We start from the raw sequence: 23,115 nt of genomic DNA on the forward strand, positions 1-23,115 counted from the left end.
AATAATATATGAAAAACCGAAAAATGGCTACGGCGCCAACAGGTTAAACAAAATTCCACAAAATAATGCCAAAATCGTAATGCCCCATTGTTGTTTTCTTACAGAGGTTCAACACATACCTATATACAGTGAAGGAAATAAGTATTTGATCCCTTGCTGATTTTGTAAGTTTGCCCACTGTCAAAGTCATGAACAGTCTAGAATTTTTAGGCTAGGTTAATTTTACCAGTGAGAGATAGATTATATATAAAAAAAAAAACTGAAAATCACATAGTCAAAATTATATATATTTATTTGCATTGTGCACAGAGAAATAAGTATTTGATCCCCTACCAACCATTAAGAGTTCAGCCTCCTCCAGACCAGTTACACGCTCCAAATCAACTTGGTACCTGCATTAAAGACAGCTGTCTTAAATGGTCACCTGTATAAAAGACTCCTGTCCACAGACTCAATTAATCAGTCTGACTCTAACCTCTACAACATGGGCAAGACCAAAGAGCTTTCTAAGGATGTCAGGGACAAGATCATAGACCTGCACAAGGCTGGAATGGGCTACAAAACCATAAGTAAGACGCTGGGTGAGAAGGAGACAACTGTTGGTGCAATAGTAAGAAAATGGAAGACATACAAAATGACTGTCAATCGACATCGATCTGGGGCTCCATGCAAAATCTCATCTCGTGGGGTATCCTTGATCCTGAGGAAGGTCAGAACTCAGCCGAAAACTACACGGGGGGAACTTGTTAATGATCTCAAGGCAGCTGGGACCACAGTCACCAAGAAAACCATTGGTAACACATTACGCCGTAATGGATTAAAATCCTGCAGTGCCCGCAAGGTCCCCCTGCTCAAGAAGGCACATGTACGGGCCCGTCTGAATCTGGATGATTCTGAGAGTGATTGGGAGAAGGTGCTGTTGTCAGATGAGACTAAAATTGAGCTCTTTGGCATTAACTCAACTCGCCGTGTTTGGAGGAAGAGAAATGCTGCCTATGACCCAAAGAACACCATCCCCACTGTCAAGCATGGAGGTGGAAACATTATGTTTTGGGGGTGTTTCTCTGCTAAGGGCACAGGACTACTTCACCGCATCAATGGGAGAATGGATGGAGCCATGTACCATCAAATCCTGAGTGACAACCTCCTTCCCTCCACCAGGACATTAAAAATGGCTCGTGGCTGGGTCTTCCAGCACAACAATGACCCGAAACATACAGCCAAGGCAACAAAGGAGTGGCTCAAAAAGAAGCACATTAAGGTCATGGAGTGGCCTAGCCAGTCTCCAGACCTTAATCCCATCGAAAACTTATGGAGGGAGCTGAAGATCCGAGTTGCCAAGCGACAGCCTCGAAATCTTAATGATTTACAGATGATCTGCAAAGAGGAGTGGGCCAAAATTCCATCTAACATGTGTGCAAACCTCATCATCAACTACAAAAAAACGTTTGACTGCTGTGCTTGCCAACAAGGGTTTTGCCACCAAGTATTAAGTCTTGTTTGCCAAAGGGATCAAATACTTATTTCTCTGTGCACAATGCAAATACATATATATAATTTTGACAATGTGATTTTCTGTTTTTTTTTTTAAATATAATCTATCTCTCACTGGTAAAAATCAACCTAGCCTAAAAATTCTAGACTGTTCATGTCTTTGACAGTGGGCAAACTTACAAAATCAGCAAGGGATCAAATACTTATTTCCTTCACTGTATGTCTCTATTTCTTGCACAGAACTTACAACATGGTGGCAATAGCATCGTGACGATGGAGGAGGGGGGGAAGGATAGATATTGTGAGGACCTTCCAACAAATACATCCAGCTAAATCTTTTCTTCCGCTTCTAATGCCGGTAGTAGCAATTCGCGCACTTCCTCCAATCTAACATAGTACCTTCGGCAGAGTATAGATATCTGGTATTTGGCTAACTGAAAAGACTAAAATTACCTGGATGATGGAGCCCTTGACTGTGCCCCTAGGAAGCCAGTTCATAGTTACAGACCGAGAAGAACCAAACCAGACATAGATAATTTCCCTATCTTAAACAGACAATAAAATATTTGCAGATTATATTTAAAAATAATATACTCATTGTATTGTAAATTACTAATAATAAAGCACTGCTTTCTTACAAATGGTTAAATGGACACAACATTTTCAAAAAATGTATGCTAATCTAATAGTACCTGACATATATCAACTTTGTATTTTACTTACTGTTAATATTTAGTAATTATATCCATGCAAATTCAGTGTGAAGTTACTGCCACTAGGTGTCTCCCTTCCTGTAATCTGCTGTCCACCCCCTGTTGTGAAGCAAAATCTGTCTCTATTTACAGAGCAAAGGAGACGGACAGCAGGAAGTGGGGGTGTCTTTTAACAGCCTACCCATAGAAATCTATGGAGAGGAGAGCATGAGGTAAGAGCAGGAACAGAGAGAGATACAGTTGCTGCCCATTGAAGTCTATGGTGAGGAGAGAGGGTAGCAGGAGGAGGGAGCAGGAGCAGAGGGAGAGAAACACAGACACTGCTGCCCATAGAAGTCTATGGAGGAGGGAGCAGGAGCAGAGACACAGACACACAGAGACGCTGCTGCCCCTAGAAGTCTATGGAGAGGGGAGGGAGTGCAAGAGGTGAGAGAGGAGACACAGGCTGCTGGTAAGAGTTAAATGTCACCCCAATGCTGCTGCACGCTGCTGCTGTATTTGCGGGTGTGCTAGTGGACCAGGATGTTTTCTGCTCTGTGGGTGCTGTGTATAGAAAACATGATAGCTGTTAGGCTCCACCCACCAGCTCAGAGACCAAAAAGAATTAGAGATAGAGCCTGCAGAGGGGAAAACTGCTAAAAAAAAAATGCCACATACAAGTCATATTATGGCCGGAAATGGTGTTATTCCTCATTTACACACATATGACTGCCTATTCTGAAAAGTCACCTAAAAAGTTAGGTACGCGAAGACCTCCAGTGGAAACAACTTTCCATGTCTACATTCCCCACCTGACTGTATACCACACTCTACACTTATTTTATGTATTCTTTACTTACTTATTGAACTGCTGCTTTGTCTGTGCTTTAACCCCTTCCCGCCGCAGCCCTTTTTCAGATTTTCATTTTCGTTTTTTCCTCCCCACTTCCAAAAGCCATAACGTCTTTATTTTTCCGTTGATATAGTACTATGAGGGCTTGATTTTTGCGGGACGAGTTGTAGTTTTTTGTAGCACCATTTATTTTGCCATATAATGTACTAGGAAACGGGGAAAAAATTATTTGTAGGGTAGAAAATGAAAAAAACAGCGATTCCTCCATGGTTTTTTGCGCGCCGTTTTTACGGAATTCACTGTGCAATTAAAACAACATGTTAACTTTATTCTGTGGGTCAATACGATTACGGCGATACTAAATATATATAGTTCTTTCTCTTCTTTTCACTTCTGAATCTTTTTTTGTGAGATTCCGGCAAGTGACACCAAATCTCGTTTAGCTCCGAGATCTCGCGAGATTTCGTATCCGTTGCTGGAATCTCACAAAAAAGATTCAGAAGTGTCAGGATTCTGAGTACACATGACGTCCAGGCTGGATTTCATGTGTATTCATTATCAGGATACTGTAGTAATGTTAGGGCTTGTGTATGAGGTTGCACATGACGATATATCTATATCGCTAGTGCAGTGTAAATGAATGGAGAGGAGTGCATGATGCTGATTGGTCAGCGTCATGCACTCCTCTGTACAATGCCTACTTGGTCGAAAGTAAAAGTACGCCCACTTGGGCATTAAGAAAGCTCATTAGCATAAACTTAAATCGCTCCTAACTTTGTGAAAAAAGATCGTTTTTTTAAATAAAAAGCACTGCTGTCACCTACATTACAGCGCCCATCTCCTTATATAGGAGACAGGACACTTATAATGTGGTGACAGAGTGTCTTTAACTAATTTTTACTTTTTTTATTAGTCCCCCTAGGGGACTTTAACTAGCTAGTTGGTAATGTTAATGTAAAATGTTGTAATACTAATGTTTTGCAGTATATCGTGATTCTGACAGACCACTATTAATCCCTGCCGAAGGCAGGGCTTAATATGTGCGCAAAGGTGGCGGACCTGGGGGCCTTCTTTAGGCCCCCAGGCAGCCATAGCAACCATCACCCCCTGCGATTGCGTTGCGGGGGGCGCGATGAGCTGTTAGAGGGGGTCGCCCCCCGCTTTCTAACGATTTAAATGCTGCGGTCGCTATTGACCGTAGCATTTAACGAGTTAAACGAGCGGGATCGCGCTCGAGCGCAATGCCGCTCGTTACTCTGAAGTGCCGGCTGTAACAAACAGCCGACACCCGCATCGAATGGAGCGGGTTTACTCCGTGAGCCCGTTCCATACTTCCCCTACCCGACTTTGGTGTATGGATACGTCAAATGTCGGTAAGGGGTTAAAAAAAAGCCTCCATCTTGATTGTTAGATTTCCCCAGCTTTCTCTTCCTCTCTGCTTTGCTATTAATCCCATGATGCTTCAGAACAGCATCACATGACCAGCTAAATACCATACCATTTCTGCATGCTGGAGTACAGTGTGATTATTATTCTGTCTATATTCTCCTTAATAAGCTGAGAAACCAAACAGGGAAGCTACACTATATTCTTCTACATTATACCTGTGTGACAGGAACCTGTCTTAAAGAGGCTCTGTCACCAGATTATAAGAGCCCTATCTCCTACATGAGTAGGATTAAAATAAACTAAAAACAATACACGTGATAATTCATGTGTAAGAGGACCTAATGGGAGGCGCTGCTGTGGGTACAAGATAATGATGATGATGACCAGTAGTTAGCGATATATAAACTAGGTTTAATAGTGATAAGCAGGCAACGCGTTTCATAGTTGAACTAACGTCTTCATCATGCCAACATAATCTGATCGGCGCTGTCACGTAGATAACAGCAGTGGTTTTTATTTTGAAAAACGATCATTTTTTAGCAAGTTATGAGCAATTTTAGATTTATGCTAATTTGTTTCTTAATGCCCAACTGGGCGTGTTTTTACTTTTTACCAACTGGGCGTTGTACAGAGGAGTGTATGACGCTGACCAATCAGTGACTAATCAGCATCATACACTTCTCATTGTTCCTGCCCATTGTTACAGCGTGATTGTGCAGTTAAAGAAGCTGGGTTGGAACACTGAGAAGTGTATGACACTGATTGGTCAGCGTCATACACTCCTCTATACAACGCCCAGTTGGTAAAAAGTAAAAACACGCCCAGTAGGGCATTAAGAAACTAATTGCCATAAATCTAAAATTGCTCATAAATTGCTCAAAAATGATTGTTTTTCAAAATAAAAATCACTGTTGTTATCTACAGTACAGCGCCGATCAGATTATGTAGGATATAGGGCACTTATAATTTGGTGACAGAGCCACTTTAAGTATCATTGGTAGCTAATGATAGAAGTTACTGTCCCTGCCCCTGTGCAAAACTAGTGTGCTACAGGAACTGCTTAAGCCTGTGATGGGTGACAAACAGACCTCCATGGATTCAAGTAGAGAAAGTGTGTCACCGAGCCTGATTCACCATCCCAGTCTGATATATAAAGATAGAAAAATAACAGTTGGGTGACTGACACATGGTATAGCATAATGGTACACATGGGAAAGTTTTGTTTTGGCCGGAGTGTCCATTTAAGCTAACAGGTTGATCCTCAGTTTAAAGTTTAGACATTTATGCCATAACTACTGGATATACCATATGTATCTGGTCATTAATAATAAATGAACCATCATGTCAAAATCATGTAAAAATATATACAAAATAATCATACAAAAAGCATGCGTTATGGTAATTGTAGATGATCTCGGGTTTGTTATCACCTAGCTCTGAGGCCTAAATATTCTGTCCCTGGTGTAATCCACCACTTTACCCCAGATTCTCAAGGTTCTTTTGTTTGCTTTAGTAAATGGCAGATTAACACTAATGCAAACAGAGCAGCAGTTGCCTACAGAAACCAATTTTCTACACTGCACTGGAAAAAGGTACTTATTTGTTCTTGTATGGGAAGAGACCAGTCAAAAAAAACCGGCATACAACTACAATTCTTGTCTCTATGGATGGCTAACACAGTACACCTCTCTACTACTCATCTTTTAACTCTAGAGATGACAAGATTATTTGTAATTACTATTTTGGGTATGTTTGCATTTTTCTGGGTGTCTAATTGATATCCAGATATTGTTTTTTCCATTCAGTTGAAATAGGTGAAATCCGCGTAATATCAATGTGTACTTCATGTTGTATAGGTCATATCGGCAGCACACCTTAAAATCCACATAAAGATGCCAACTCAGAATCCTCTAAGGGGTTAGTGTTTTTAACTGGCACCTATCCTCTTGCTGTCTGGTCATGCTGGGAGTTGTAGTATTACAACAGCTAGAGAGCCATAGTTTGTCGACTACACGTCTAGAGTAAAACAGTCAATACTAGACAGGGAGGCAAGGAATCTTCTTACATTCTCTCTATCGCAGTCTGTGAGAGGGAATAGGGAGGAGGAGGAATCATTCTACAAGCTCTCTGCCTCAGTTGGTGAGAGGGAATAGGGAGGAGGGGTCATGTCACAGGCTCTCTGCCTCAGTTGGTGAGAGGGAATAGGGAGGAGGAGGAGGATCATGTCACAGGCTCTCTGCCTCAGTTGGTCAGGGGGAATAGGGAGGAGGAGGATCATGTCACAGGCTCTCTGCCTCAGTTGGTCAGGGGGAAAAAGGAGGAGGGGGATCATGTCACAAGCTCTCTGCCTCAGTTGGTGAGAGGGAATAGGGAGGAGGGGGATCATGTCACAGGCACTCTTCCACAGTTGGTGAGGGTGAATAAGGAGGAGGGGGATCATGTCACAGGCTCTCTGCCTCAGTTGGTGAGAGGGAATAGGGAGGAGGGGCATCATGCCTCAATTGGTGAGAGGGAATAGGGAGGAGGGGGATCATGTCACAGGCTCTCTGCCTCAGTTGGTGAGGGGGAAAAAGGAGGAGGGGGATCATGTCACAGGCTCTCTGCCTCAGTTGTTGAGAGGGAGGAGGAGGAGGATCATGTCACAGGCTCTATGTCCTCAGTTGGTGAGAGGGAATAGGGAGGAGGGGCATCATGGCACATGCTCTCTGCCTCAATTGGTGAGAGGGAATAGGGTGGAGGGGGATCATGTCACAGGCTCTCTGCCTAAATTGGTGAGAGAGAATAGAGAGGAGGGGGATCATGTCACAGGCTCTCTGCCTCAGTTGGTGAGAGGGAACAGGCTAGGAGGGGGATCATGGCACAGGCTTCCTGCCTCAGCCTGTGTGTTAGGGTATGAGCGCACACAAAATCAAAAACGTCTGAAAATACGGAGCTGTTTTCAAGGGAAAACAGCTCCTGATTTTCATATTTTTTTTAGCAATTCGCGTTTTTCGCTGCGTTTTTTACGGTCGTTTTTGGAGCTGTTTTTCTATAGAGTCAATGAAAAATGGCTCAAGAAGTGACATAAACTTCTTTTTCGCAGGCGCCGTCGGAACAGAACGCCGTTTTTCCCATTGAAATCAATGGGCAGATGTTTGTAGGAGTTCTAGTTACGATTTTCAGCCATTTTTCGAGATGTTTATGGCCCGAAAAACGGCTGAATACGTGTTTACATACCCATAGACTCATGTTGTTAGAATAGAGCAGAGGAGCAGGGAAGGCAACTGATAGATAGCACAGCTCTCCAGCTCCACACCATGAACTGCTTGCCCACTCAGCACAGTTAGGGCTTGTCCACACGTAACAGAATTTCTGGAGAAAATTTCTGCTGCTTTTCTGTTAAAACTAGCAGACATTCCGCTGCGGAAAAACCGCACCATTTCCTGCGTATTTTACTGCAGAAAATGGTGCGGATTTTGCTGCGTTTTTCTCAACGCTGGGAGATGGTGACATCTCCTGTGAAAAACGACGCAATTCAGTCCACTTTCCGCAGCAGGAATTGACAAACTACGATACGAAAAATACAAACCACAGGTAAATTTCTGGTCAGAAATTCTACGCAGCTTGTGGATGAGATTAGTTAAATCTCACCCACTTTGCTGCTACTGTATTCTGCTGCGTATATTCAGACCGCAATTACGGAGGGAAAATACTCAGCAGTTGTGTTATGTGCGGACGAGCACTTAGAGAGATAGTTAGTTAGTTAGTTAGTTAGTTAGTTAGTTAGTTACAGAAATGATGCAAAGGGCAGATGAAGACCCTAAATCTGTAGGTTACATACAACATTCCTGGCTGCACTACATCTACTATACATCTACAGCTGCCTCATTTATTGAAAAGCACCCTCTAATAACTTATTATATGTATGGCTTTTCTATAACCCCTTAGTGACCAGCAATACGCCTTTTCACGTTGGTCACTAAGGGGCCTTAGGCTAGGCTGACGCCTTTTCATGTGAGCCTAGTCTAAGTCCTGCACGGGTGTCCCGTGCAGGCTGGAGCCGGGGCTCTGCTGTCTGATGACAGCTGGGCTCCTGCTCCAACACCCGCGATCGAAGTTTAGTTCGATCGCGGCCGTTTAACCAGTTAAATGCCGCCGTCAATAGCGACCGCGGCATTTAACTTGTTTACAGAGGGAGTGAGCTCCCTCTGTCACCGATTGGCGGCCCGCAAATGCAATCGCGGGTCTCCGATGGGTTGTCATGGCAGCCGGGGGGTTGATAAATGCCCCCAGGTCTGCCCTGGACATATGCCTATTAGGACGCGCCGGAGGCACGTCCTAATAGATTGCCTGTCAGATTTACACTGACAGGCAATAATGCTCTGGTATACGAAGTATACCAAAGCATTATAGCAGCGATCTGAAGATCGCACCGTAAAGTCCCCTAGTGGGACTAATGAAATAAATAATAAATGTGAAATAAAGATTAATAATAAAAATTACAGTAAAAAAATAAATCCATTTTTTCCATAAAAAGTGGTTTTATTTAGTAAAAGTGTAAAAAATAAATAACAGTACACATATATGGTATCGCCACGACCATAATGACTCCATTAATAAAGTTAATATGTCATTTAAACCGCAAGGTGAACACCGTAAAAAAAAACGCAAAAAACAATGACGAAATTGCAATTTTTTTTCCATTGCCCCCCAAAAAAGTCATAATAAAAATGAATCAATAAGTCCCATGCACCCCAAAACAGTACCAATCAAAACTATGTCTCATCCCGCAGAAAACAAGCCCAAAAAATCACTACATTGATGAAAAAATAAAAAAATTACGGCTCTTGGAAAGCGACGATGTGAAAACAAATAATTTTAGTTCAAAAGTGTTTTTATTGTGCAAAAGTCGTAAAACATAAAAAACCTCTACATATGTGGTATCGCCGTAATTGTACCGACCCATAGAATAAAGGTTATTTACACCGCACAGTGAACGGTGTTAATTTCAAAACGCATAGAACAATGGCGGAATTTCAGTTTTTTTTTATAATCTTCCCAAAACAAGTTAATAAAAGTTAATAAAAAAATTCTATGTACCCTAAAATGGTGCTATTAAAAAGTACAACTAATCCCGCAAAAAACAAGTCCTCATACAGCTATGTAGACGAAAAAATAAAAAAGTTATAGCTCTTTGAATGCGACTATAGAAAAACAAATAAAATAGCTTGGTCATTAGGGCCTAAAATGGGCTGGTCACTAAGGGGTTAATAATGTGAGATGTTTATAAGTACTTAGGCGGGATTCACACGACCGGGTCGTTCCCGAGCCCGAGTGTCGGCCGGTAAAATCGGCCATTTTGCCCGGCCGGTTTGCATTAGTTTTGCATCCGTGCCGGGCCGGGCAGATCCGGACAGTGACATCAGCGGCAACTCCTGAAGGGGAATCCCCATGTGTTCGGGGATTCCGCTTCAGGAGTTTCCCCTGATGTCACTGCCCAGATATGGACAGAGACATCAAGCGCTCTGTCCAGGAACGGAATCCCCGAAAACACGGGGATTCCGCTCCTTCAAGGAGCTAAAGTGCGGCTAGCACATAGCAGAGCGGGGAGATACCTCCCTGCTCTGCTATAGTGGCGTCGCTACAGTAGTAGCAGCAGCAGCAGCTGCAGCTGCTAGCGGCACCATCGAAGGTGTCGCCGGGCCAGGGCGCTTTTCAAGCAGGGGAAGTGAGCCAGCGCAGCGCTCCCTTCCACCTGCTGTACACCCCGGCCCTGCCACACAGTGTACAGCGATGCCATTCGTCAGAATGGCATCAACTCCTCCTCCTCACATGCACTCTGCGCTGTGAGGAGGAGGAGATAGAGCGCAAGCTCCGGAAAACCCGGCCATCACTCGGGACACATCCCGGTGATGGCCGTGTATTACCCGGCCCCATAGACTTCTATGGGGGCCGGGTACCCGGGCGAAGATAGAGCATGTCCTATTTTTTGACGGCCAGTTTTTCCGGCCGTCAAAAAATCGGTCGTGTGAATAGCCCCATTAGGGGTCTATTATTCCTAATGCAGCCGGGTGCCGGCCGATTTATGAATGGCCGGCACCCGGCCGGGAAACCCTGCCGTGTGAATGAGGCCTTAAGCAATATGTTATGCACTTTTTTTATCTTTTTATTAAGAAACGAAAACATTGTAAGTATTGTGCAACTAGTAGAAAAAAAACAATCCAAGTATATCCTCTTTGGAGTACTGTGGATTATGAAGATTTATAAAGTAATTCTGAGAATAGTGTTTATATTAGAAACTGTAACTCACAAGACCAACAAGTATCACGGAGGCATCATAGTGAATGCAGAACACATACATTCAGGCTTTATATATTCATAAAGGTAATGAAAAGAGGTGCACAATTCTTCACTGACTCTGCTTGGTAAACCTTGTGTTAGGAACTCTGCTAAAGATGGGGATTTGGCTAATCTGAGGCACGTTGGTTTCTAAGGGTATGTGCACACGACAACGCCAAATACGTCTGAAATTACGGAGCTGTTTTCAGGAGAAAACAGCTCCAGAATTTCAGACGTTTTTACAAGTGCACGTGTTTTTCGCAGCGTCTTTTACAGACATAATTGGAGCTGGTTTTCATTGGAGTCAATGAAAAACGGCTCCAATTACGTCCCAAGAAGTGTCCTGCACTTCTTTTGACGCGGCTGTAATTTTACGCGCCGTCTTTTGACAGCGACGCGTAAAATGACAGCTTGTCTGCACAGAACATCGTAAGACCCATTGCAAGCAATGGGCAAATGTTTGCCGACGTATTGGAGCCGTCTTTTCAGGCGTAATTCAAGGCGTAAAACGCCTCCATTACGTCTAAAAAGAGGTCGTGTGCACATACCCTAAAGGACATGCAGCCTGACAACTCTATTGAAAAGACAGGTTGTTATTCATCCCTCGCAGCCAGTCTGCCTTAAGACAGTAGTCAAGATATGCCTATCAGAGACTGTGGTACTGCTCAGATTTTTTTTCTTTAAGTTAGTCTTGGACGTAAAGATTTTTAACAGTCTCAATGATAATAATGATCATTGACTATAAGGCTATATTCACACATTAGGAATTTGGTGCAGAGAATCTGCATCAAAACTGCAGCTAAACGCAGGTTCCACAGGTAAAATCAGCATCTAAGGGCATGTCCACACACAACGGAAGTGCTGCAGAAAATTTCCGCAGCAATTCCATTGAAAGTCAAAAGGCTTTCGGCTGCGACAAAAACGCACCATTTCCTGCAGTTTTTGCGGCAGAAAATGGTGCGTAAATTGCTGTGTTTTTCCCAATGTTAGGAGATGGTGACCTCTCCTATGAAAAATGCAGCAATTCTGGCCACTTTCCGCAGCAGGAATTGACATGCTGAGGTACGGAAAATACGCACTGCAGGTCAATTTCGACTCGGAAATTTTACGCAGCATGTGGATGAGATTTGTTAAATCTCTTCCACTATGCTGCTACTGTATTCTGCTGCACTTTTTCTTGCATAAATTCTGGCCCGAAAAAACACGGTAAGGGTATGTTCACACGGCCTATTTACGGACGTAATTCGGGCGTTTTTGCCCCGAATTACGTCTGAAAATAGCGCCTCAATAGCGCTGACAAACATCTGCCCATTGAAAGCAATGGGCAGACGTTTGTCTGTTCACACGAGGCGTATATTTACGCGCCGCTGTCAAATGACGGCGCGTAAATAGACTCCCGCGTCAAAGAAGTGACCTGTCACTTCTTTGGCCGTAATTGGAGCCGTTATTCATTGACTCCAATGAATAGCAGCGCTAATTACGGCCGTAATTGACGCGGCGTTCAAGCGCCTGCACATGACGGTACGGCTGAAATTACGGGGATGTTTTCAGGCTGAAACATCCCCGTAATTTCAGCCGTAACGGACGCCCTCGTGTGAACATACCCTAAGTCCATTATGTGTGGACGAGCCCTTAGGGTATGTGCACACGTAGTGACCAAAAACGTCTGAAAATCCAGAGCTGTTTTCAAGGGAAAACAGACCCTGCTTTTCAGATGTTTTTTGACCAACTCGCATTTTTCGCAGCGTTTTTCGCGCCGTTTTCGCTGTGTTTTTTACGTCCGTTTTTGGAGCTGTTTTCATTGGAGTCTATGAGAAAACAGCTCCAAAAACGTCCAAAGAAGTGTCCTGCACTTCTTTTGACGAGGCTGTATTTAATTTTAGTAAATAACAGGTCGTCTGCACAGTACGTCGGCAAACCCATTCAAATGAATGGGCAGATGTTTGCCGACGTATTGTAGCCCTATTTTCAGACGTAAAACGAGGCATAATACGCCTCGTTTACGTCTGAAAATAGGTCGTGTGAACCCAGCCTTATAGTGCATTTTTAGATGCGGTTTTTAAATTTTAATGCAGAAAGGGCATGACCACACATGGCGGAATTCCTCCGCAACTGTCCGCATCAATGCCGCACAGAATCTGCGTTGCAGATTCTGCAGCGGATCTGCACAAAATGTGCAGAAAATTGATGCGGACTGGCCGCTGCGGACTGCAGGAAAAGTGCTTCTCTTCTCCCTATTCAGTGCAGGATAGAGAGAAGGGACAGCACTTTCCCTAGTGAAAGGAAACGATTTTCATACTTACCGGCCGTTGTCTTGGTGACGCGTCCCTCTTTCGGCATCCAGCCCGACCTCCCTGGATGACGCGCCAGTCCATGTGACCGCTGCAGCCTGTGCTTTGCCTGTGATTGGCTGCAGCCGTCACTTACACTGAAACGTCATCCTGGGAGGCCGGACTGGAGACAGACGCAGGGAGTTCTCGGTAAGTATGAACTTATATTTTTTTTTACAGATACATGTATATTGAGATCGGTAGTCACTGTCCCGGGTGCAGAAACAGTTACTGCCGATCGCGTAACTCTTTCAGCACCCTGGACAGTGACTATTTACAGACGTCTCCTAGCAACGCTCCCGTCATTACGGGAGCCCCATTGACTTCCTCAGTCTGGCTGTAGACCTAGAAATACATAGGTCCAGCCAGAATGAAGAAATGTCAAGTTAAAAAAGCAAGACGTATCCGCAGCACACATGACATGTGCATGACAGCTGCGGACTTCATTGCGGAACTTTGAATCTCCATTGAAGTCAATGGAGAAATTCCGCCATGAGTCCGCCACTGCTCCGCAACAGACAGAGCATGCTGCGGACACCAAATTCCGCTCCGCAGCCTATGCTCCGCAGCGGAATTGTACGCATCGTGTAAACGAACACTGCTAATTTAAAGTGAAAGTCAATGGAGAAACGGCTCCGCTGCGGATTAACGCTGCGGAGTGTCCGCAGCGGAATTTAAGTGAAATTCCGCTATGTGTGAACCCGCCCAAACAGGTGTGGTTTTATGCTGCGGATTTTGGTGTGTTTTTTTTTTATAAACTTGCCAGATACAATTCGACACAAGATAAATTGGCATGCTGCAGATTTTAAAATGCGCACCGCAGGTAAATTTACATTTGGAAAAATTCTGCAACGTTTAGATGACATTACTAGAAATCTCATTTAGGGTATGTTCACACGCTAGCAGGCTTTTACGGCTGAAATGACAGCCTGTTTTCAGAAGAAAACAGCTGCGTTGTTTCAGCCGTAAATGCTCCTCCTCGTAATATACGAGGCGTCTGTGACGCTCGTATATCTTGAGCTGCTCTTCATTGAGTTCAATGAAGAACGGCTCAAATTACGTTGCAAAGAAGTGCCCTGCACTTCTTTGCCGAGGCAGTCAATTTACGCGTCGTCGTTTGACAGCTGTCAAACGACGACGCGTAAATTACAGGTCGTCTGCACAATACGTCGGCAAACCCATTCAAATGAATGGGCAGATGTTTGCCGACGTATTGTAGCCCTATTTTCAGACGTAAAACGAGGCATAATACGCCTCGTTTACGTCTGAAAATAGGTCGTGTGAACCCAGCCTTAGTTTGCTGGTACTGTATTACGCTACGGATTTGGCGCAGGAAAATGTGCGCAGCAAATCTGCACGTAATAGGCCAAATGCACATGATGCATAGGTGTTCTTATGTCTTTAGTACTAACATTGAAACATTTATTGTATAGGCCATAGATAGGACATGAAATTGTAGAATGTAAGCAACTATTAGCCAAAAATTTACATTTCAGGCAAGATACAAGAACAAGATTTGTTAACATGGAAAAGCATTTTCTTGATTTCAAGTGTCCTGTTAATGCTAGTCATAGTGATTTAGACGTAACAATATTGCAATAGGATTTCTAAACTGTGCAATCTAGAACATTCAATGATATTAAATAGCAATCCTCATAAAATGTGTTACCTTCTATGGCCTCATTTACACAAGTGAATTTCATGTCACTATTAGCTTCGTATTGGAGGATCCTGAATACAAGGCTAATGTTAGTCAATTCAGCATCGTCCATAATTGTTCCATAACAGTGACAGGGCAATGGGAGACGATGCAGCTGAGAAAACACAAAAGCTTGCAAAAAAATCTTAATAGACATAAATACAGATGTAAATAAGGACAAGACAATCCATAATTTATGTCAGTATTTATTTGTATAATTTGACTATTTCTGTAGGATTGTGTGAATGAGAATTTACTTTGTATTAAAAAAAAATCACAAATATTATATAGTTTAATATAAAAATATAATTACTCTTATTACTGATAATTTCCAGGTTTACTGTAAATAAAAATTAATCAATGTATGAATGAAAAGTTCTACAACTGTCTTATATACTATGGTGGGAATTTATTCAAATTTATGTAAACTCTTTTTCTGGCGTAAAGTGAATAATAAATTCCCGACTAAATATGTAAGGAAGTAACAGAACTTTTCAATTTGCACTGTCATTTAGCCTAAAGGGGTATCCAAAGGATATGCAATAAACGTCCGATAGAAGCGGGTCCCATCTCTAGAACGGGGACCCCTGTCCTACCTTCTCTTGCTCTCACTGCTTTCCGGCCACTAACTGATGAGGTAGTTGGAAGTACAGAAACAGCCGAGCTCGCTAAGCTATGCTGTTTCCATAACTCCCATAGAAGTAAATAGGAGTTATGGAAACAGCAGCTATGCTGTTTCCATAGCTCCCGAGATCTGGAGAGTGTAGCTCGCCATGCTACAATGTTTTCGTAACTCCTATTCACTTCTTTGGGAGTTACAAAAACAGCGTAGCTCAGCAAACTTGGCTGTTTCCGTACTCCTCACCACCTCGTGAGTCAGTGGCTGGAGAGCATTAAGAGCAAGAGAAGGTGGGACGGGGGTCAGTGGGCCCTGTTCTAGAGATAGGTTCACGTCCCATCTATCGGACATTTATGGCATATCCTGTGGATATGCCACAAATGTCCAAGGTAGGACTATTCCTTTAATTTAGTTACATAGTTGATAAGGTTGAAAAACGACACCGGTCCATCAAGTCCAACCTATAATCCTACCGTGTTAATCCAGAGGAAGGCAAAACCCTCATGAAGTTGATGCCAATTGCATCATTAGGGTAAAAATACTCCAAATATGGCAATCAGAATAAATCCCTGGATCAATGTCCCATCTCCAGAATCTAGTACTCATAACCTGTAATATTATATTTTTCAAGAAAGGAATCCAGGCCTTTCTTGAACTTGTTTAAAGAATCAACCATCACAACAACCTGTGTCAGAGAGGTCCATAGTCTCAAATTACATGCCCCGCAAATATCCTTTAGTTATTCCATAGGCGATCATAAACTTACAATACTGTAAGGCTACTTAAGTCTTATAACGGAAGTATTTCCTGGCTTGCAGGTGGTGTATTTTGGTGACAGCATGCGGTCAGATATTTTCTCAGCCCGTCACTATAGCAACTGGGAGACTGTCCTCATCCTTGAGGAGTTGGAAGGTGGTGAAGTCCAAGAGCCAGACGTGACCGATTTAGGATCCTCCTTAAAAAAGAAAGGAAAGTATGATGTAAGTGATCTTCACTCATGTTTTCTTCCAGAATGTGCATTACTGTAAGTCCCACAGGAAACCATTTAGGAATGTCCACAAACATCTACTAATATTTTATTTTCTGTTTCGACTAATGAGTAACATCAAAGTCGACTATTAATAATTTTAATAGCTGCAACTTACTCCGGAAATTCCCAGCTTTTTGACTGTACATACTGTGGACAGATTGCTATTTTGAGATCCAGTATAAACAGGCTAAAGTGCAGAAAACATACCTCAACAGTTCACAAGTTACTGTTTGGTTCCAGGATTAATGAAAGTAAATATGAAAACAGACAAAGAGTCGTCTATACTGGATCTAGTGCTTATCGGTATCTATAATGAAAAAAAATTACAGGCACTTTTATGGGTGTTCATGGGTATTTATAGTGTATGTACCTGTATTTCATAGGATTTAAAATTTGGGCCAAAATATATTTAGATACAAGAACAGTAGTTTCTCAAAAGATTTTAAGAGCTTGTGGCAGGAACGGACGTCTACCTGCCGACTGAAAAGATTCAGGTTTTTTGCTACAGATTATGTGAATATTATACTATACATAATAAATTGGGACAAAGTACAAGCAGTAGAATGATTCTCATATACAAAAATAGGTTAGACTACAGTAATAAACTTTAGGGTCTTCTGTTTAGGGTCTAAATATAGGAGCCAATGATTATATGGAGCTGCAAATAGATTTGTCGTCCCTCAGGCCTTTTTTTTGTATGTTTTGAAGGTAAGAATTAAGCTTATGTCTCATTGCTGGCCACAGAGTTCTCATATTTCTTCTATGAAATATACAGGATGTAAGAAACTTAACTTCAGCAAATTATTCTATACATCCTGGCCGCAAATCAGAAACCTACATCTCATAACTTTTCATACTGTTGCCTAAAACATGAACTTTTACATCATATATGTGAGAGGTCTCTGATCAAAGTTCTGGGAAACTTGGGTGACACCTGATTGGTAGAATGATAGAATTTTTAACAGCTGAAAATTTTTCTGAATCAGGTTTTAAGAGAAGCATTGATCTGATTGGTTGCTATGGGCGACACTGGAACATTATGTTAGAACAGTTTTTTATGCGCGAGGCCCAATGTTTTGGACATATCAAACAATTACTAACTTTCTGGTAATGGAGACTAGGGCACATCACAGCTGTCATTATGGCGTGTCATTATTGCCATTTTTTTGCGCTGACTAAAGGTTGCTATTAATGTGCTTGTGAAATATACCGAGTACAGCTGAATTATAAGAACATCGTAATTAATTGTACTCCTTAAACCCAGTTCACACAGAGTATTTTGACATGGAAACAGCGTCTAAATCAGCGGCAAAAAATGTCTGAAACTGCCTCCGATTGATTTTAAAGCGAGGCAGAGGCTTGTTTTTTTCCACGCCGGTTTTTAGCTGCTCGCAGTAAAAAAAAAAGCAGCATGCTTCTTTCTTGCTGCGGTTCCGCCTCTGACCTCTCATGGAAATCAATGGGAGGCAGAGAAAGCGTTTTTCACAACATTTTTTGCCCGCAGCGCTCAATGGCGACAAAAATTTGAAGGGAGGTCAAAATCTGCATCAAAATTCCTTCAGGGATTTTGAGGCAGATTTTTCTGCCTGCATAAAAACTCTGTGTGAACAGGGCCTTAAGGGCTATTGCATGATTCCTTAAGTTACAAAACTCAGAGGCGAGGACACGAATCATGAACTCGTGTTTAGCTGCATCCAATGGAGACCTAAAGGCAAATATAATACAAAGTAGTGTAATCCTGGTTATTTCAAGTGCAGTACTACGCCTATGAGACTCAGGGTAGAAAATGATTTCTTGCAGCTGTGAGACATGCCCTTGCCAAAGTTAACAAAAACAACTATTACAGCCCTTTCAGATACGTAATAGAAAAATAAGTGTGCCTCTGTAGTAACCAATGATTTAAAAGTTCAGACACCTCAATATAACATTTTAAATAGAAAACTAAATTCATGGAAGGAAATAGCTTGACACTAAAGGGGGTTTGCCCATCAGGGACATTTATGACATATCCATAGGATATGCCATAATTGTCAGATAGATGCGGGTCCCACCTCTGGGACCCGCACCTATCTCTAGAACGGGGTCCCCTAATCCCTGTTCTACCTTTCTCGGCTTTCGCAACCTTTTGAGAGAGCTACGCTGTTTTCGTGACTCCCAACCATCTAAATTAGGAAGTGGCCAGGAAGCAGCAGGCACTGAGGAAGGTAAAACAGGGTTTAGCGGGCCCCGTTCTAGAGATAGGTGCGGGTCCCAGAGGTGGGACCCGCTACTATCTGACATTTATGACATATGTCCCTAATGGGAAAACCCCTTTAAGGCTCGTTCAAACGCGGCAATTACGCAACGAAACAGCCGCAAAATGTACATATTTGAGAGTTTGTCCACACGTGGCGGATTTTGTAGCAGATTTCACCTTTTGCATTGCAAAAGCTGAAATCCGTAGTGAAAATCTGCTACTACTCCAAAACAGACTAAGCATGCAGAGGAATGTAAATTATGCACCACAAGCTAGTTTCCCTACTGTTATTTCCTGCAACGTTATTTTACGCAAAGTTACCTAAAAACTATAGAAACCAAAGAAAAAAGTCTGATGTGGATTTCCACTGCAGTCTGTCCACTGAGTAATTCCACAGCTAATCCGCCTAGTCTGAACGTGCCCTTAGGGGTAGATTTATTAATGTGTCATAAGTGAAAGACTGTAAGTAACAAGGTCCTCAAAACTGTTAGGGTATGTTCACACGGCCTATTTACGGACGTAAATCGGGCGTTTTTGCCCCGAATTACGCCCGAAAATAGCGCCTCAATAGCGCTGACAAACATCTGCCCATTGAAAGCAATGGGCAGACGTTTGTCTGTTCACACGAGGCGTATATTTACGCGCCGCTGTCAAATGACGGCGCGTAAATAGACGCCCGCGTAGAAGAAGTGACCTGTCACTTCTTTGGCCGTAATTGGAGCCGCTATTCATTGACTCCAATGAATAGCAGCGCTAATTACGGCCGTAATGGACGCGGCGTTCAAGCGCCTGCACATGCCGGTACGGCTGAAATTACGGGGATGTTTTCAGGCTGAAACATCCCCGTAATTTCAGCCGTTACGGACCCCCGCCGTGTGAACATACCCTTACAGTTGATTTGTGCCAGATTTATAAAACAGTACAGCTTGTGCCTGTTTCAGAACATTAGTTGGGAACATTTATTATGAGCCATGCCAAACTTTGGGAGGAAGTTAACATAGTTGCAAACTGCCCAAAAGCTGTAAAAAAATTGCGACTTTTGGCCCACTTCTCCGCTCTCGCCACTTTACATAAAGTGGGCGGAGCCTAATGAAAGGGCGTGGTCACCCGCGTTCTAATGAAATTTACTATCATTTACGCCAGTAGCTGAAGTAAATTATAGTGGAAATCCACACCAACTCCTGGCTGGCCTAACTTTCATTTAATGTGTTGCACAGACATCCAAAGATGCAACAAATTTATTAAGCGGCCTTTTCCTCTTAATATTTTCCTCTTAATACATTTGTTTGCATCTTACTCTATCTTGTTTTATATTAAGGGTATGTTCACACGCTTAGCAAAAAACATCTGAAAATACGGAGCTGTTTTCATGGGAAAACAGCTCCTGATTTTCAAACTTTTTTAAGCAAACTCGCGTTTTTCGCGGCGTTTTTTACGGCCGTTCTTAAAGGGTTATTCCCATTCTAGACATTTATAGCATATTAATGGGATATGCCATAAATGTCCGATAGATGCAGGAACAGCACTGGGACCCGCACTTTTTCAGAACGGGCGTTTCTATAACTCCTATCGACAGGACATTGGTCGGTTGACCTCTGTTTTAGAGATGGGTGCAGGTCCCAGAGCTGGGACCTGCATTTATCAGTAATTTATGGTATATTCAGTGTATATACCAAAAATTTCTAAGATAGGAATAAACATTTAAGGTTAGCACATGGATAAACAGTATTGCACATAAAATTTATGGCGTATGTTGTGGATATGCCATAAATGTCTAAAATGGAAAGAACCCTTTAAGTATATGAGATACTTCACTGGATACAAAGTGAATGTCCACCTTTTAACAGAATGCAATATTTATGTCCAACGTTCTGTGTTGATTAATTTTATAATATATCTATATAGTGGATAGAGCTCAATTTTTCTGATATAGAGCTCCAAATCCACTGCATTGACATAATAATAACTCTGTCTTACTGCATACTGTTACTGCATACTGTTTTATCATTGAGTTCAATGTATAAATGTATGCAGTAAGCTCCACCTAGTGGTGGCTGCATCTTGTCAGAACTTTATTATTTAACTCTGTCTAAACAGGTGAATTTGAAGCTCTGTATCAGACAATATAAAAAAATGAATCAGCGCAGAATTTTTTTTTTTTATAAAAATTTTTTTTAAATTATGTTTACAGTACAAATAATGATAATAAGGATAATATGAAGCTCTAAGAAGTCCCTTTGTTTCTTTTTTGTTTAGAACCTTCCAGTACAAGAAAATTATTCCATATCAAAGAAATGGGGATCTTACTTTGCAGACTGTATTCCCGGAACTAAGAGCTCACAGGATACACCAAATGTGACGTGGTGCTGTTCTAGTATTAGGAATTACAGCACAATTACTATCCCAAGCATTACGGCAATTGTAGGTAAGTACTTTGATCTTTATGATGGCCACAAGCATTAACTTGTAGTTGAAGACTCATTCACATTTCAGGAGGTAATTGACCCATGTATGGCCAGCATAAGGGAAAAAATAAATATATATATATATACCAAACACAATGTCAGCCGCACAGCCTTGTTAATCGTATGTGGGTGCCGACCTGCCCAGGTCAGGGCTAACAGACCTGCTGTGGTAAGGTCCAAAAATCAGGCAGCATTCCAAGGTATAAGCAAGGTAGAAAAAGGTGCTTTATTGGTCGTGTTTTGTATGGACCAATAAAGCACCTTTTTCTACCTTGCTTATACCTTGGAGTGCTGCCTGATTTTTGGACCTTATATGTATATATATATATATAATATATATATATATATATATATATATATATATATATGTGTGTGTGTAATGTTTTATAAGTTAAGGGAGATGTGTTGGAAATGAGTTGTCTAACTATCCCTTATTAATTGCTAAAATTACCCCAATCGGGACCTCGCTATTAGCTTGAAAGGCTCTAGACTAAAGGACTGCCAGCATCCAGTGAAACCTGCAGTCGCCCCAATCATTTCATTGAGCATCAATTACAAGGAACGTCTTATATATTTAAAGTGGTTTTACTTTCTTAGACATTTATGGCATATCCATAGTATATGTCATAAATGTCTGATAGATGCAGGACCCAGCTCTTAGACACACACCTATCTCGAGATCTGTGGTCCCCTGTCCTTTCCTGGGTAGGCTGCCGCATCCAGGTGAAGACTCAGTGGCAAGCTGACAGGAATTAGGTAAAACTGCCCTGTTTAATGAGCTATGATGTTTTTATAACTCCCAGAGAAGTAGATGGGAGATACGGAAACAGCGTTAAACAGTGATCTACTGTAACATCCTTGGCCGCGGACCGTTGGGATTACTCACCCCTTGACGGCCGCAGTCATGGTCTGGAGAGCGCTAGCCCACATCTCCTCCCCAGGAGACGCCAGTGCTCACTTCCGCTCCACTCTACTGTGTCCCGAAGGGTTCGCTCGCACACTCGCGTCCGAACTTAAAGGGCCAGTGCACGCACATGAAAAACATGAGCAATTAGCCCGTGATCACCCTGGACTATAGGAAGGGCCCTGCCCCTTTGCTTATTGCCTGATCGTTGTTAGTATTCCCATGTTTGTCCTTGCAAATGGTCCCTTAGTGATTACCCGTGCTGTGTCCTGTATCCCTGTTAGTGATTGGAGTCGTGTCCTGCTTCACCTGCTGTCATCCACCACATCTGGCGCAACCTGCTGCACCTGCTGTCATTCGCCACGTCTGGCGCAACCTGCTGCACCTGCTCTCATCCGCCATGTCTGGCGCAACCTGCTACACCCACCTCCATGTGTGCTAAAGCCTCTGCTACTGTCTGGACTATTCAGGTACCCTTGTGCTGTACTTTGTATTGATTGGGTGCCCTGTTGTTTGGCCAGCTGCCTCCCCGCTACGGCGGTGCGGCCTAGTGGGTCCACATACCCACAGACCGTGACAGTACGCTCAGGCCATGGACCCCACTGGTCAACCCGAGACCTTGACGACGACACAAGCCCTGCTGGCAGAGATGCAAGACCTTCAGTTACGGCAAGACCAACCCCTCCTGTCGGTGAACGCCATTGCACATAGGCTGGTTGCCGACCACCTATGCTTCCTACCGCTACCTCCTTGCTATGATGGAGACACGAGGTCCTGCAGGGGATTTCTGAATCAGTGCCAGATCTACTTCAGACTACATGCCAGTTCCTTCCCCTCTGATGACGCAAGGATCACCTCCATAATCTCTCTCCTTACTGGCAAAGCCCTGGCATGGGCAAATCCCCTTTGGGAACATCAGGGACCATGGACTCATGACTTGCAGTGTTTTTTACAGACTTTCCTTTCTAGATTTGAAGAACATGGGAGAGGTCATTCTGCTGCTGCATCCCTGCTGACCCTACACCAGGGAGACATCTCAGTGGGCGAGTATGCTATTCAGTTCCGTACCCTGGCTGCTGAACTAAC

General features: G+C 42.8%; 1 protein-coding gene across 2 annotated transcripts in view; it reads left to right on the forward strand.

The window, feature by feature from the left end:
- NT5DC1 (5'-nucleotidase domain containing 1) overlaps positions 1 to 23,115 on the forward strand; it is a 318,179-nt gene that overhangs the window by 275,743 nt on the left and 19,321 nt on the right. For both annotated transcript variants that reach the window (XM_075864237.1, XM_075864236.1), the window contains 2 exons: positions 16,213 to 16,374; positions 20,917 to 21,085. In XM_075864237.1, coding sequence (XP_075720352.1) covers positions 16,213 to 16,374; positions 20,917 to 21,085 — 331 coding nt within the window. The remainder of the gene's footprint in view (positions 1 to 16,212; positions 16,375 to 20,916; positions 21,086 to 23,115) is intronic.

Source organism: Rhinoderma darwinii, chromosome 4 (genome assembly GCF_050947455.1).
Source record: "Rhinoderma darwinii isolate aRhiDar2 chromosome 4, aRhiDar2.hap1, whole genome shotgun sequence".
In the NCBI taxonomy this organism is placed as follows: domain Eukaryota; kingdom Metazoa; phylum Chordata; class Amphibia; order Anura; family Rhinodermatidae; genus Rhinoderma; species Rhinoderma darwinii.